This window comes from Sciurus carolinensis, chromosome 14 (assembly GCF_902686445.1).
Source record: "Sciurus carolinensis chromosome 14, mSciCar1.2, whole genome shotgun sequence".
NCBI lineage: Eukaryota > Metazoa > Chordata > Mammalia > Rodentia > Sciuridae > Sciurus > Sciurus carolinensis.
In genome coordinates this window covers 27,387,658-27,401,070 of record NC_062226.1, presented here as the reverse complement: position 1 = coordinate 27,401,070, position 13,413 = coordinate 27,387,658, and the positions used below count along the sequence as shown (strand labels likewise).

The 13,413-nt window shown below is 35.2% G+C and overlaps 1 protein-coding gene across 2 annotated transcripts in view; it reads left to right on the top strand.

Moving 5' to 3' along the window:
• The window catches only part of Slc44a1 (solute carrier family 44 member 1), a 134,187-nt gene extending 121,155 nt beyond the window's left edge, over positions 1–13,032 (top strand). The window contains exons 14-16 of one of the 2 annotated variants that reach the window (XM_047525647.1): positions 6,048–6,284; positions 8,031–8,111; positions 10,621–13,032. In XM_047525647.1, the coding sequence (XP_047381603.1) occupies positions 6,048–6,284; positions 8,031–8,111; positions 10,621–10,644 (342 nt within the window). In that variant the 3' untranslated portion in view covers positions 10,645–13,032. Of the gene's footprint in view, positions 1–6,047; positions 6,285–8,030; positions 8,586–10,620 lie in introns of those variants that run through there. The other variant, XM_047525646.1, reaches the window with a different exon arrangement.
• Positions 13,033–13,413: the final 381 nt, after the last annotated feature.

Genomic DNA, 13,413 nt, shown 5'->3' with positions numbered 1-13,413 from the left:
GAGGCTGGCTTTGAACTCATGATCCTCCTGCCTCAGCCTCCCGAGCTGCTGGGATTATAGGTGTGCACCATTGCACCTGACAGCACTGTATAGTTTTAAGTGGGTAGGGTTGCAGGCAACATTGCCTTCCTCTGAAAACAGAAGAAAACGACAGAGAATTATTTCAAAAGTTTGTAATTAAATTAATATTATATTGAATTTTATATAGAAGACAAATTTTACAGTGTTGGTAGAATGAATTAGTCTGTTAAGGACTAAGAACATCTGACATTGTTATTGTTCGTGTGCTTTCTGTTTAATTCCAAAAGACTGCAGATTCATTCTTTTTAAACATATTTATAATTTGTGTCTAGAGTTTAGAAAGAGATGAAGCAAAGTAGAATAAGAACATATATATACACATGGCATTTTTTTTTTTTTTAAAGAGAAAAGCCACTTAGAGGGAAAGGGGAAAGTTTCTAGTAAGTGGTGATAACAGTGATGGTGGTGATTTTCTTAAGTTCTGATTGAGGCGCTTGCAGCCACTGGGTGCTGAGCAAGGAGCTTTAGTGAAGGCAACACTGGCTTCTCTGTGAGGCGGGATTCATGTTATAGCAGAGGAAACCAAAGTTCAGAGACAGAACTGAATTGGCCAAATTTAGAGAACTGGAACGTGCAGAACACCGGTTCCACTCAGGCCTGTCTGACTTCCGAGATGATCATTGTGTACTATAATTGCCTCAGCTGACATTAAATTTGCCCTTGGACCTTTCTTTTCTTTCCCTCCCTCCCACCCACCCTCCCTTCCTTCCTCCCTCCCTCCCTCCCTCCCTCCCTTCCTTCCTTCCTTCCTTCCTTCCTTCCTTCCTTCCTTCCTTCCTTCCTTCCTTCCTTCTTTTCTCCCTCCCTCCCTCCCTCCCTTACTAATTTTGATGGTGGTAAACTACCCCGGGAAATAGTTCTAAATACAAAAAAGTTTATTATTTATAATAGTATAAAAGTGACCAATTATAAATAATCTAATGCCTACCATTAGGGAATTGGTTAGGTATAATAGCCAACAGACTATTATTCACCTAATAAAGCATGTTTTATTATGAGTTTATAATATGATGCTAAAATACATAAAATATAATAAATGAAAAGAACTGAGTAAAACTATAGTAAGACTATTCCAGTACTGTTTAAAAATGTGTATAAGAGCTAGAGTTGTAGTTCATACCTAGCATGAATGAGGCCCTGGATTTGATCCCCAGCAACACCAAAAAAAAAAAAAAAAAAGTTGATTAATTAAAATTAAAATGTGCATAAAGGAAAAGAAAGAAAATTAATATCCCAAAAGGTTAACAACAATTGCCGTTGGATTTCGAAAATATGGATGACTTCAAATCCCTTTCTTTACTTTACCACATTGAGTATTCATTCTTTTTATAATGAAAAATATATAGAAGATAAAGTATAATGTTTTAAAATTGGTTTTGAGTTTTTCAGCAGTCTAGTGATTTGTCAGAATTTTTCCTGTAGATTTTCAATATCCTTTTATTCATTCAACAACATTTTTTTTAAGTATTTATTTATTGTAGGTAGACACAGTACCTTTTATTTTTATGTGGTGCCAGGGATTGAACCCAGGGCCTCATGTATGCTAGGTGAGCACGCTACCACTGAGCCACAACCCCAACCCCTCATTCAGCAATATTAAGTGTTTACCGGCAAATGCTGTGGGCTATTCTGGGTGCCAGTTATATACTAGTCAATAAATTTGATATAAAACCAAGTAGAAAAGGCAGTTTTATATTCCTCTTTTCACTTGATATTTTAAGTTTTTTCCTATTATACTAAATTTTTTCTAACCATATTTATACAGTTATTATTTCATTTATTTAATCTATCCCCTGGTTTTACAGTCAAAAAGTTCCCAATATTTTACTAACGTATGTTGCCGTGAAACTTCCTTGTCTGAATTCTTACCCACATTGGTTCTGGCTTATTTGAATCCTAGAATCCTACAATTGTAATTAATTGGAGTTCCTGGTTTGCATTACCAAATTGCTTTCCAGAAAGATATATTTTCAACATGATACTAATAACATCATTGAAAAGGACTTTAAAAATCATAAAAGATAAATTTTTATTTAAAGAAAATCCTAAAAGAAGAAAACTAAAAAAGGAAAAAATATCTTCCAGGCTTTTAACATACTAAGATAGGATTATTTAGTTATCCTTTTTTAAGGAATATACTTCTGATTATAGAATCCAGTAAATCTTTTGAAAAGAGTTTCTTTTGTTACAATTGAATGGCTGCTAGTGTGCAGAAGTAGTTTCTGAGCAGGGAGCCATAGTAAACATTATAAAAGATAAATGCCAGGAACCTCACTATTGATACATGCAGCAACTTGAATGAATCTTGAGAGAATTAGTTTAAGTGAAAAAAAATCCAATTCAAAAAGATTAAAACTGTATGATTCCATTTATGTAGCATTCCTGAAAGGACAACATCTTGAGAATGGATAATGTATCTGTGATGGTCCTCATTGGAATAGCTGTAAAAGGGCAGAGAGCAGGATCCTTATGATACTGTGGGTGTTGTCTATATCTTGACTGTGTCAGCCTCAGTACTGGTTGTCATATTGAAGGGAACTGGGTGAGTCATACATGGAATCACTCTGTGTCACTTCTTACAACTGCAGGTAGATTCACCATTACCTTAAAACTTAAAATTCAATTTTAAAAACTTTGAAATTCAAGACAGAATGAAAAAGTAATGTCATAGATCCTATTTCTATGGAACACCAATGATTTTTCTAGAAGAATGAGGTAGATTTGGAAGAAACCATAGGTCCTCTAAGTTTGCATTAGGATAGAAATTTACAAGCTCATAAGTATTTCTAAGTCCAAAAATATATTGATATTTGCCCCCAATAAATCTGTCCCTCCAAAAAACAAAATAATTTCTTCTGTGTGAAATTATTTTACCTCTATTTGGTAAAACCTTTTCTCACATTAGTTACATCTTTTAATTGACAAGTTACTTGACTCAGATTAATAAAAATGATAATGTGGCTGGAACAGTGGCGCATGCCTGTAATCCCAGTGGCTTAGGAGGCTGAGGCAGGAGGATCACAAGGTCAAAGCCTCAGCAACTTAGCGAGGTACTCCCCAACTCAGTGAGACTCTGTCTCTAAATACAGTGTTGTTTTTAATTTTTTTAGTTGTAGATGGACACAATACCTTTATTTTATTTATTCATTTTTATGTGGTGCTAAGAATCAAACCCAGTGCCTCATACATGCAAACCAAGCACTCTACCACTGAGCCACATCCCCAGCCCTATATTTTAAAAAGGGCTGGGGATGTGGCTCAGTGGTAAAATGCCCCTGGGTATTTTACCAAAAAGAGAAATAAAAAAAAAAAAAGGTGAATTATTGCTTATAAGTGCTATTTTATTGGCAAACAAAATGTTTCAAAATACGGGTTTCAAGATGAAAGAACATCATAAATGCAGGACTTACTAGTGGCAAAAAAGAAAGGAAGGGGGGACAGATATTGTCAAGCATTGAGTCAAATGCTGTTTTAATCATGGGATATGTGTATTATTGTCTCTTTTGAATATGGAAAAACAGGATCAGAAAGGTTAAATGAACTTCCTTAAAGTCACAAAGCTAAAGTAATAACTCTGTAATTCAAATCTACATCTTTCTAACTCCAAAGCTGGTGTCCTTTCCTTCCTGCTTCTTACACCCTATCCTGTGTTTGAATCTCTTCTACTGAATCCCCAATAACTTGTCCGCTATAACAGGAGTATCTAAACTTTTTAAATTATGTGCCCTATAGAAAACGAAGTTTGAGCACAATTCCCTAACACATTTACCTTTATGACATGTTTACAGCTTCTACTAATTGGTGTATTCTAAAGCATACTAAAAAAAGAAAATTTAAATGTATGAGAAATAGAAATAGAAGTTCCAGGTGATCCTGTTGAATACACATTAGAATACATGTTCCCCACCATGAAGATCACAGATCTAGACCAGCACTTCCTGAGATGAATGTTGTGTACTTCATCAGTACCTGAGATATTTTTAAAATGCATTTTGTAGGCTTTATTTCACAGTCAACTAATCAGACTCTTGGGGTCAGAGTCCAGAAATCTGCTTGTCTATAGTTTGAGAACCATTATTATATCCTGCTTCAATAAATGCAAAATATTTATTACATTTATATGATTTTTTTGCCTGTCACTGGTTCTTGAAGTTATTTTTCACATGACATAATATCCAGGCTTCAATCTCAGTAGCTTTTGGTCTCATTACTTTGTTGAGCAATACCTTCTTCCTCTGGTTGACTTTAGCATTTCCAATGTGATTTAACTTTTAGTGGCATCATAAGGGCATAAAGAACCCCAGCTTTCTAATAGGGTAGATGTATAAAACTTGAAGACAGTATAAGAAATAACTCATTCTAAAAATTGAAACCACAGGAGTGAAAGAAAATGAATACAATTAACCATCTGTGAAAACCACCCCAGAAAAAAGCCACCGTAAGAGATGATTCGGAGGTATATTGCCATAAAAGTGGTGGGAGGAGTCTTAAACTTGGGCAAACCCAGATTTGCTCCATAAAAGCATCTGAGAGGGATCAATTTATAGCTGAACCAATGTATCATCTAATGCATTATAACTCGTGGTTGAGATAACAGTGAGTGAGAGTTGCTCTGTTGATTAACAGTGGGAGGATGCAGAAGTTTGCCTGTCCTTAGCACTAGGTAACCAAAGGTGGCTGCGAATAGAGAGTACTCCTTCATTTCCTTTATTTAGTGTCTGATGCTAGGCTAATTAAAGGGCTAAGGAAGTGTGTGTCTAGGATTCAGTACAATCCATTACTGGTATGTGTCAGTATCCAAATATTTGCTGAGTTTTTTCCTGGAAAGAGCAGTGGGTTGGCATTTTAAGTCCTTTACTTGAATGGAATCTGTTCTTTGCTCTGTGACCTTGCACAGGTTGGCTAGCATCTCTGAGTGTGTTTCCCAATCTATAAAGTCAGGTTGATAGTGCTTACCATAAACAATTATTGAGTTATTGGAAAGCTGAACTAAAAAGTATTCAAATAACCATAAAAATTTGAAAATGCTATGTATGAGATGATGAAACATCAGAATGTTCTTAAAACACATTGGTTATTTCTCTTATTTTTCTAGCTTGGGTATTTTTGGCAGTCTTTTCTTCACAGTTCAAATCTACACTTTATGGAAAGTTTTAAAAATTTGCCACATATTCTATGTAAAATAAAACACAAAACACAGGAAATGTTCTAAGAATAGAGATGTTTGCTACAGCATCATTTATGTCTGAAAACAATATAAATCTCCAACAGGAAGGAGAATGGGTAAATAAATTTTAAATCACCCATAAGATGAAATTATGTAGTAGAGTATTTATGAAGCACTTATAATGATGCTATAAATATGAATGAAGAGCATTTTGATTTGTTTATATAATACTATTTCATATATGTAAGAATGCCAAGGAAAATTACATACCAATACCAATGTCAATAGTTTTTTACTGAGTGCTAAGAATATGTATAATTTTTAAAAATATGCATATATTTATCTTAAAAATTGCCACAGATTCTAAAGAGAGACCAGTATACTATTTGGAAAACTCTATTCTTTTTACTGTGAACCAAAGTCATTTAAAATATGATTTTTAAAATTTGTATCATATGATATATAAAAACTGGGTTTATATGGGTATTATGAATTATGCTTTTTTAAACTGAGGTTTGCTCCCAGGGATGTTCTATCACTGAGTTACATCCCCAGCCCCTTTTACTTTTTGAGATAGGTTCTCACTAAATTGCTGAGTCTGGCCACAAACTTGGGATCCTCCTGCCTCAGCCGCCCAAGTGGCTATTATTGACGTGCACACCATGTCTGGCTATACTTCTTAATTTGAGATGGAATGACCCTTTACAAATAATAAAGAGAATTTTAAGTCTGCAAGTGATGAAGAAATGGTGGGTTTCTAGTAGAATATTAAGTATGGTCTTTGCTCTCTCTGCTTCAGGTGCTGATAGTCTGCAGCACAGGTTTGGCTGGGATTATGCTGCTCAACTACCAGCAGGATTACACAGTATGGGTGCTGCCTCTGATCATCGTCTGCCTCTTTGCTTTCCTAGTCGCTCATTGCTTCCTGTCCATTTATGAAATGGTAGTGGATGTATTATTCTTGTGTTTTGCCATTGATACAAAATACAATGATGGGAGCCCTGGCAGAGAATTCTATATGGATAAAGTATTGATGGTAAGTACCTCGATTGCCCTCTACTGCTTGAGGGACAAAAATACTAATAAAAATATATTGCATATTTTTCTCTGTATTTAATTCCCACAATATGCAACACAGTAATTCAGAATTAAACCTGTAGCACTCACTCATGAATGAGACTGTGTATGGAGAAATCAGGGAAGAAGGCCTTCCTGGCACAAAGATCATTTCAGATCCACCTAGCTGGAGCCATACTCATTAGTGGTCCTAAATACATACTGTCCTAGACTCTGCTGCTACTCTCTGCAGTTAGACAGATTTGAGTGGACTTTTAAACTTGCCTTGTAGCCCTTGAATTGGAACACTGGGCCACTGATGTTCTAAGTGCTTTTCCTGAAATGGGGATTAAGGACAAAATGTCTTATTTCCTAGTACCTGTCTTTCACCAGTCACCACCTTTCCAAATGCTATTGCTGTCAACCCTAGTTAAAAGTCATCACCCTAAAAATACCAGTCCAAACTGAAGGCATTTCTTAATGAATACAGACAACTGACCTGTAACCAGTACGTTATTTTGTATTTTCATATTAGTCAAGATCGGAATCTTGACACGGATACTTTATTCAGATTTTCTCTTAGTTATGTAACCTCTGTAGATCCCCTCTACTAGAGTCTCAATTAAAAATTTTAAATGATTTTAAACTATGTTAGAATGGTTTAAGTACTATTTTCTTCAGTGTTAAGTGATATAAGATTAAAGATGCTTTTTAACAATGATGTAAAATATTCCTATCTCCAGAATAGGTAATATTAAAGACAAAATACTGAAATAATAACTTATTTTCCAAGAGTATGATTTACCCAATTAAATTGAAAATAAATATATTAATAAGTGAGCTAGATTTGTTTCAGTAGCAGAAATTCCACATGCTTTAGATGACCTATTTGGTACTAATTATCACTTTTACTGAGAAAATCATCAACTAAATTTTGGACATTTTTCCTAATGCCTAAATTAATTCTAACTGGTTGTTTTCATAATGGAATGTGCTCTATGAGCACTGCATCTCTCTTGCGATTAAAGCATTTAGAAGAAGAGTTGTTTTTTTAAGCTACTGATCAAAAGCAGTGTAAAAATAGTTTTGTTTTGTTTTTTTCCTGTTCAGTTTTCTCTGTAAGAATGATAAGGATATTTAATGAGGAAGTACTCCATAAACTTTGACAGAATAGAAATGTTTCCTTTGGGCATATTTTTATTTTAACTACTTCTGACCACAAGTTCTAGTCTCTTGCATTAGGAAGTAATGTCAAAACCAGATAGACATTTTTTAAGTGGCATATTTATAGTTTGGGTTAAAAAAAAAAAAAAGTGCCTAGAAGTATTATTGCTTTTACCTCCTGGGTCTTTTAAAAGTGGAGACTTATGAAATAAATTTTTCTTGTTTCATTTAACCTTGATATGGAAAAAATAAAGCAACATTCTAAGTATGAAAAAATAGTATCTTTAAAATGATAGGTGTTTTTTCTTTCCTCAGTGTAGAACTAATGCTAACTCCTGGACCCTTGGTGGGATTGTCACAATGATAGATGGAAAGAAGATCTTTACGACAGCAGATTTTAATCCATCCCTACAAATTTAACAGTTTTTTACGTTTAATACTCTGTGTTATTTACTGCTATACCAAGATTGAGTCAAATATGCAAATGTTCTTTAGAAATTCATCTACTGACTAAAATCTGAAAAGATCCCAACATTTATGCTATGTGGTCCATATTTTGCAGGAGTTTGTGGAAAACAGTAGGAAAGCAATGAAGGAAGCTGGTAAGGGAGGCGTCGCTGATGCCAGAGAGCTAAAGCCGATGGTAGGTGGAGATGAGGAGGCGGCCGCCCTCCAAGAATTTCACTTTCACTTCTTCTCTCTTTCTGTCTTCACTGACTGCACTTCTTCAGGAGAAGCTTTTGTTATCTGTATCACGCAGGATGTGCTGCTCTTTCTGTTTGTGTGCTTACCCATCACTTGGATGGCAGAATTCTTGTCACAGCTGAGACCACCTTCTGTAAAAGTAAGCTGAAAGGAACAGCATCTTCACCAGTGTTATGGGCTGGGGGGTAACAGTTTGGTCCCTAAGGTGCAACTGCTGTTTCTCTGTTTTTTCAACTGTCAGTGTTAGGTTTTCATCCATTTGAACATTTGGGTGTACGTGTGAACTGACAGTTTGATTTTTATTATTTTGGAAGGTGATAATACCAATTCCTTTCAACTTGCTAAAATTTCATATTCCTCCTTTTTGAAAATAATGTTCTGTTTACATTGCAGTCTTTTGCCCTTTGCTGATTTTTTTCTTCTGTTGCCTGGATTATACCTTCTTTGTTTCTTAAGCTTTTTTTTTTTTTTTTTTTTTTTTTTTTTTTTTGTAGCAAACAAGGCTGTTTCCATCAACACCCACATTCCCTCTCAGTAAGACCATCTAGTCTTCTCCCAGCTTACTTGTGAAAAGGATGAATTTCTCTGGCTAATTTTATACATATTCCTACTCTAATTTGAAAAAAGCAAATTAAAGTTAATCAGTATGCAAATCCTGAGTTGCTTTTGCCATAGACATCCTCACCGTGGTATAACCACAGATGTCTCCGGCAGGTATTCCTAATCAGGACAACAGCAAAGATGCTGCCCACCCTGTGAGGAAGGGAGGATGCAGGAAAGCTTCCTTCCCTCTGTTGCTGGGTTGTCCTCATTGCTCCAGAAATAAAGATTCCAAGTCTAAAACTTAGAAGGACATACATAAAACCTTAAAACATTAGTTTGTCTCCCCCCCGTTTCTGTCTTTCCAGTGATTGAGACTTTTCGTTAAAGCCTTCTCCAGTAATAAGCATTTAAAGAAAGGGAGAAATATTTAGAAGCTGAGGACTAGCACTAGCTAATTTGACCTTGTCTTGGTATATATTTCCATATTATTCTTTAGTAAATGATAGATGAATTGTGGTAGACCAGAATGCAAATATCCCTTTTTTCACCTAAACCCCTAATTTATAGGCAATAATCCTAGCAGAATGGCCCAAGTTATGTGGCGTTCTGCCAGAAACCAAAAATTTTAGGAAGAGTCTTTTTCCTAATAGTATTTTCAGTTCTAAAACAGTGTCTTTTAATCCAACGATGCATTTAAATCTTCTTTCAGTTTTTGTTTTCATTTTATGTTGTTTATCAGTTCATTGCTTACCAATGAATGACAAAAACCCTCCACTGTGTCCCGAAATACATCTTTTCTGTGCATTGTTCTTTTGATGCTTTGGACATTGCATTATTTTGGTCCCTCAGAATGATGTTTTAAATGGTTTTCAAATTCCAGAAAGAGAAATGTGAAATGTTGCTCACAGGGTAGGTTGGTTGGTTGGTTTGTTTGTTGTTTATGGCCCTGGGGATTGAACCCAGAGGCACTTAACCACTGAACTACATCCCCGATGCTTTTTAAAATATTTTATTTTGAAACAGGGTCATGCTAAGTTGCTTAGGACCTTGCTAAGTTGCGAGGCTGGCTTTGAACTTGCGATTCTCCTGCCTCAGCTTCCTGAGCCGCTGAGATTATAGGCTTATACCACTGTGCTTGACTAGAGTAACTTTATTTTTTAAGAATTAGTACCATATCTTTCTTCTCTCTCTCTCACAGTATGATTAGAGTTGACCCCTACTGTCACTACCCCTGTGCCATAATCATCAAAGAAACTGCCCCCAAAAATTGGGGGCTTGGTAGAATGTAGATTTGCTTATTTATATTTGCTCACATTATTCTCTTAGGTGAAGAGCATCATGCCTATTTTGTAATATGTCTAGAAACACTGCTACTGTCTGTCTTCTTCCTTAATATGGGGTATTTTAACTTAGGGTTTATTTTTAGCCTATAAAATAATGTTCCGGAAAGTGAGGTTTAAAACTTTCCTTTTGACAGGGGATCGTTGAAATACCTAGGAGAACTGCCAGTATTCTTGGAATTTCTCTTAAGAGAGCCTCACAAGTTCAGGAAAGATTAAAGATCAATGAGGTCTTCCTACAGTTCTTCAAAAATGATTTTTAGAAAAACTTACCAAATCGTTGTCTGCTATCGTATAGGTTAGAACTTACAGCGGAAAAGGAGGGGGAAACCTGGGCTCTATAGGGACACAGGCCAGAAAATGATGCTGTGCACATCTCAGAGATGATCCCTGAAGGAAATGTGACCTTTAACATTCGTAGGAATTTCAGCCCCGGGGAGAAGGAGTCTCAATCCATTTTGCTCTTTTGCTGTTTGTGACCATGTGTAAATCTGTAACATCATTCATGACCTCCTTTTAATGGTAATTGTCTAAGATTATACTCTGTATGACTTTGTTTTCTAGGCTTCGGGAGCAAGTTCTGCTTGAACCTAGCCGACGGTTATGGAACCCATTGACATTCCAAAACAATATATACACATAACTATGTATTTGTGTGTGTGGGTGTGTGTATATATGTATATGTATGTGTGTATATATATGTATATGTATATACACACACACACATAATCAGCCAAAATCAGAGAAAAGGAACAGGGATTTAATACCTTTTTTATGCTTATTTTTGTCAAACATGTACTCCTTTCATACGGGTGGCTTTTACAAGGCAACTTCCGTCATTTAATGTTTTCAATTGTAATTGTCTTAATGGAAATGTTAGATTCATATCTGATTAACATTTTTAATAACTTAGAGGAGATTTTAACTTTAGTTACTTAAATTAGATAAAATTATTGTACCAAATTCTTGTCTAAAGTTTAATCGGGGATGATTTCCCTGATGTGTGTATAAAATCAAGATCTTATTTAACTGAGGCATAAGTCCTAGTGCATTAAGACTAGGCATGTGCTTTCAGATAAATAAGGATTTTCTCCAATCAGTTTCCCCCAATCAAAGAAGCCATGTCATTTTACTTTTAGAATCATACAGGTGGGCCCATTATGGGAATTTTCATAAATAGCTCATACATTTGTCAGCCAACATTAAAAAGTAACCAACTCCTCAGGTATTTGTAGTTTACCCTAATGCTTCTATAAAAGAAAGTAGGAAAAAAAGAAAAGGGTAGATAATCTTTCTTATGCAAACTCTTTTCTTACATTTTGTCTTTCTTTTTTTCTTCTCTTTTATTTTCCCTTGACTTTAGTAACATTCTCCACACATTTGTGTGCCTGATTTGAAAGGAAGCTGGGGCACCCAGCAAGTTTAGCCTTTAAGTTTCTGTGTATTGATTTGTAGATTTACTAATGCTGGGAGAAATAAAAAAAGGGATAGAAACCCAGAACATAAAGCATTGAAAATTCCAGTGCTTGGGCTTCTGCTTCAGAGGAAACAGTGGCTTAGGGTTAAACGGCCATTTTATTCAAATGCTTGCTATAAAATCTGAAAACACACTGGCAGGTGCTCCTCTCCTTGGCAATCCATTGCATATCCAGAGTTATACAATGTTTAACTAAAGAATCGGTTCATGTTTTGATCCTCGAGTGTGAATGTTCTTTATGTTTGGGAGTGGGCTTGGGGTTTTTTGGGTTTTTTTGTTTTTTATTCCTGAAGCTTACCAGATATGAATGGCTAATATTCCATTGTTCTGCTTATTGTAATGGTGAATGCTTTAAGAAAAAAAAGTGTAATTTGCTAAGAATAATTCATGATCTGTTTATGCGATAACTCCTTTTTGTTACAATTTTTTTAAAAAAGGCTATTTTTGTTAATGTAAAGTAAATATTTCAGAGCAAATTTTTTAAACTTATTGCACTAAATACAGGCTCTGTACAAAAAAAAAAAAAAAAAAAAAAAAGCCTCAGCATTTTATCATTCCATGGAAGGAGAATCTTTTGAAAGAAAGCATTGCCCCCTACCAGAATTAGACAGTGAAGTAGGCTGGTATTATGGAAATGCATACAATTAATGTCACTAGGGCTTAATAAGCAGCTGTTTGCTAATGTGCTTCCTTTCAAAGGGTTGGACCTTTAAATTGCTGCAAAAGGTAAATTGTATTTTTTTTTAAGTATCAGTGTTCTTTAGCTAGGCTAAAATTTGCTAAATGCCTTGGTTTCTTTTCAAAGCTCATGTAATATTTCTGATTTTTCAGAATATTTGCAATAAGAATCTGGATTCAAAAAAAAGAAAAACTATACACACACAATTAAGAGTTCATGTCTTAGCAAGATCTGGGAAACCAACATTGTGAGCGTAGCTATTTTGAAATAATAATTCTCCAGAAGTTAACATTTAACATCTAGTGTCGCCAAACAGTGTCACTTTACTCTTTTTATATCATTTGAAATGGAATAAATATAATTATGTAACTAACAACTGTCCAAATAGGTGAGAGAGCAAATCATGTAAGAAAATTCAGAATACCATCTGTTCCATAGCCACACAGATTTTGGACATTCAGAAACATTGGGAACTAAATTTAGAGTTGGCAAAAGTCTGGAAGATGGGTATCAAAATGGAAGACATTTCAGGAGCTAGCTATTTTCAGAGGTCTTCCTCCAAAGTGACCTGACAGAAGTCTTGAACTTGGAAACTAGTTTCTACTCACTTGGACATCCCTGCATCATGGACTTTTGCTGCCCCCTGTTTTCATGTGCTCGCAATCTCAGCTATTTGGAAGCCACCAGGAATGCTTTCTAATTATCATTTGCAACTAGAACTGTAATCAGAAAGAAATTTTGTATTTTTGTATAACTTGATTGTGTGCCATTTTATATAACAGGTCCTGTTTTACAAATAAATTTTGTTTTACTAACATTGTGTTTAGAAATTATGATCTATGTGTAACCATGTCATTTGAGTTCCAAATTAATTTCCAGGCTGTTTTCCCTAAGTAAATTTGTGTGCCATATAGATATATGCAAATATGCATATATATTGCGCAGGCACACACAGAGAGATATTTGATACATCTCTCACTCTCACATGCGCTTCACTACATGATTAATTTGATAGAGCCTCCTAGAGGCTTTTCAGCAATATTTAAATGTTTTGCAGTTGTGTTCAGATATTCCTGCTGCCTCCTTCATTCATTGCAAGTCATTCTTCAGCTAGCTGTGGGCTGCCTTATTGCTATTTGCTCACTGCCTCCATCTTCTGCCCAAGTGAGAAGAATAGATGAAGATCAAAAATTATCTGTGA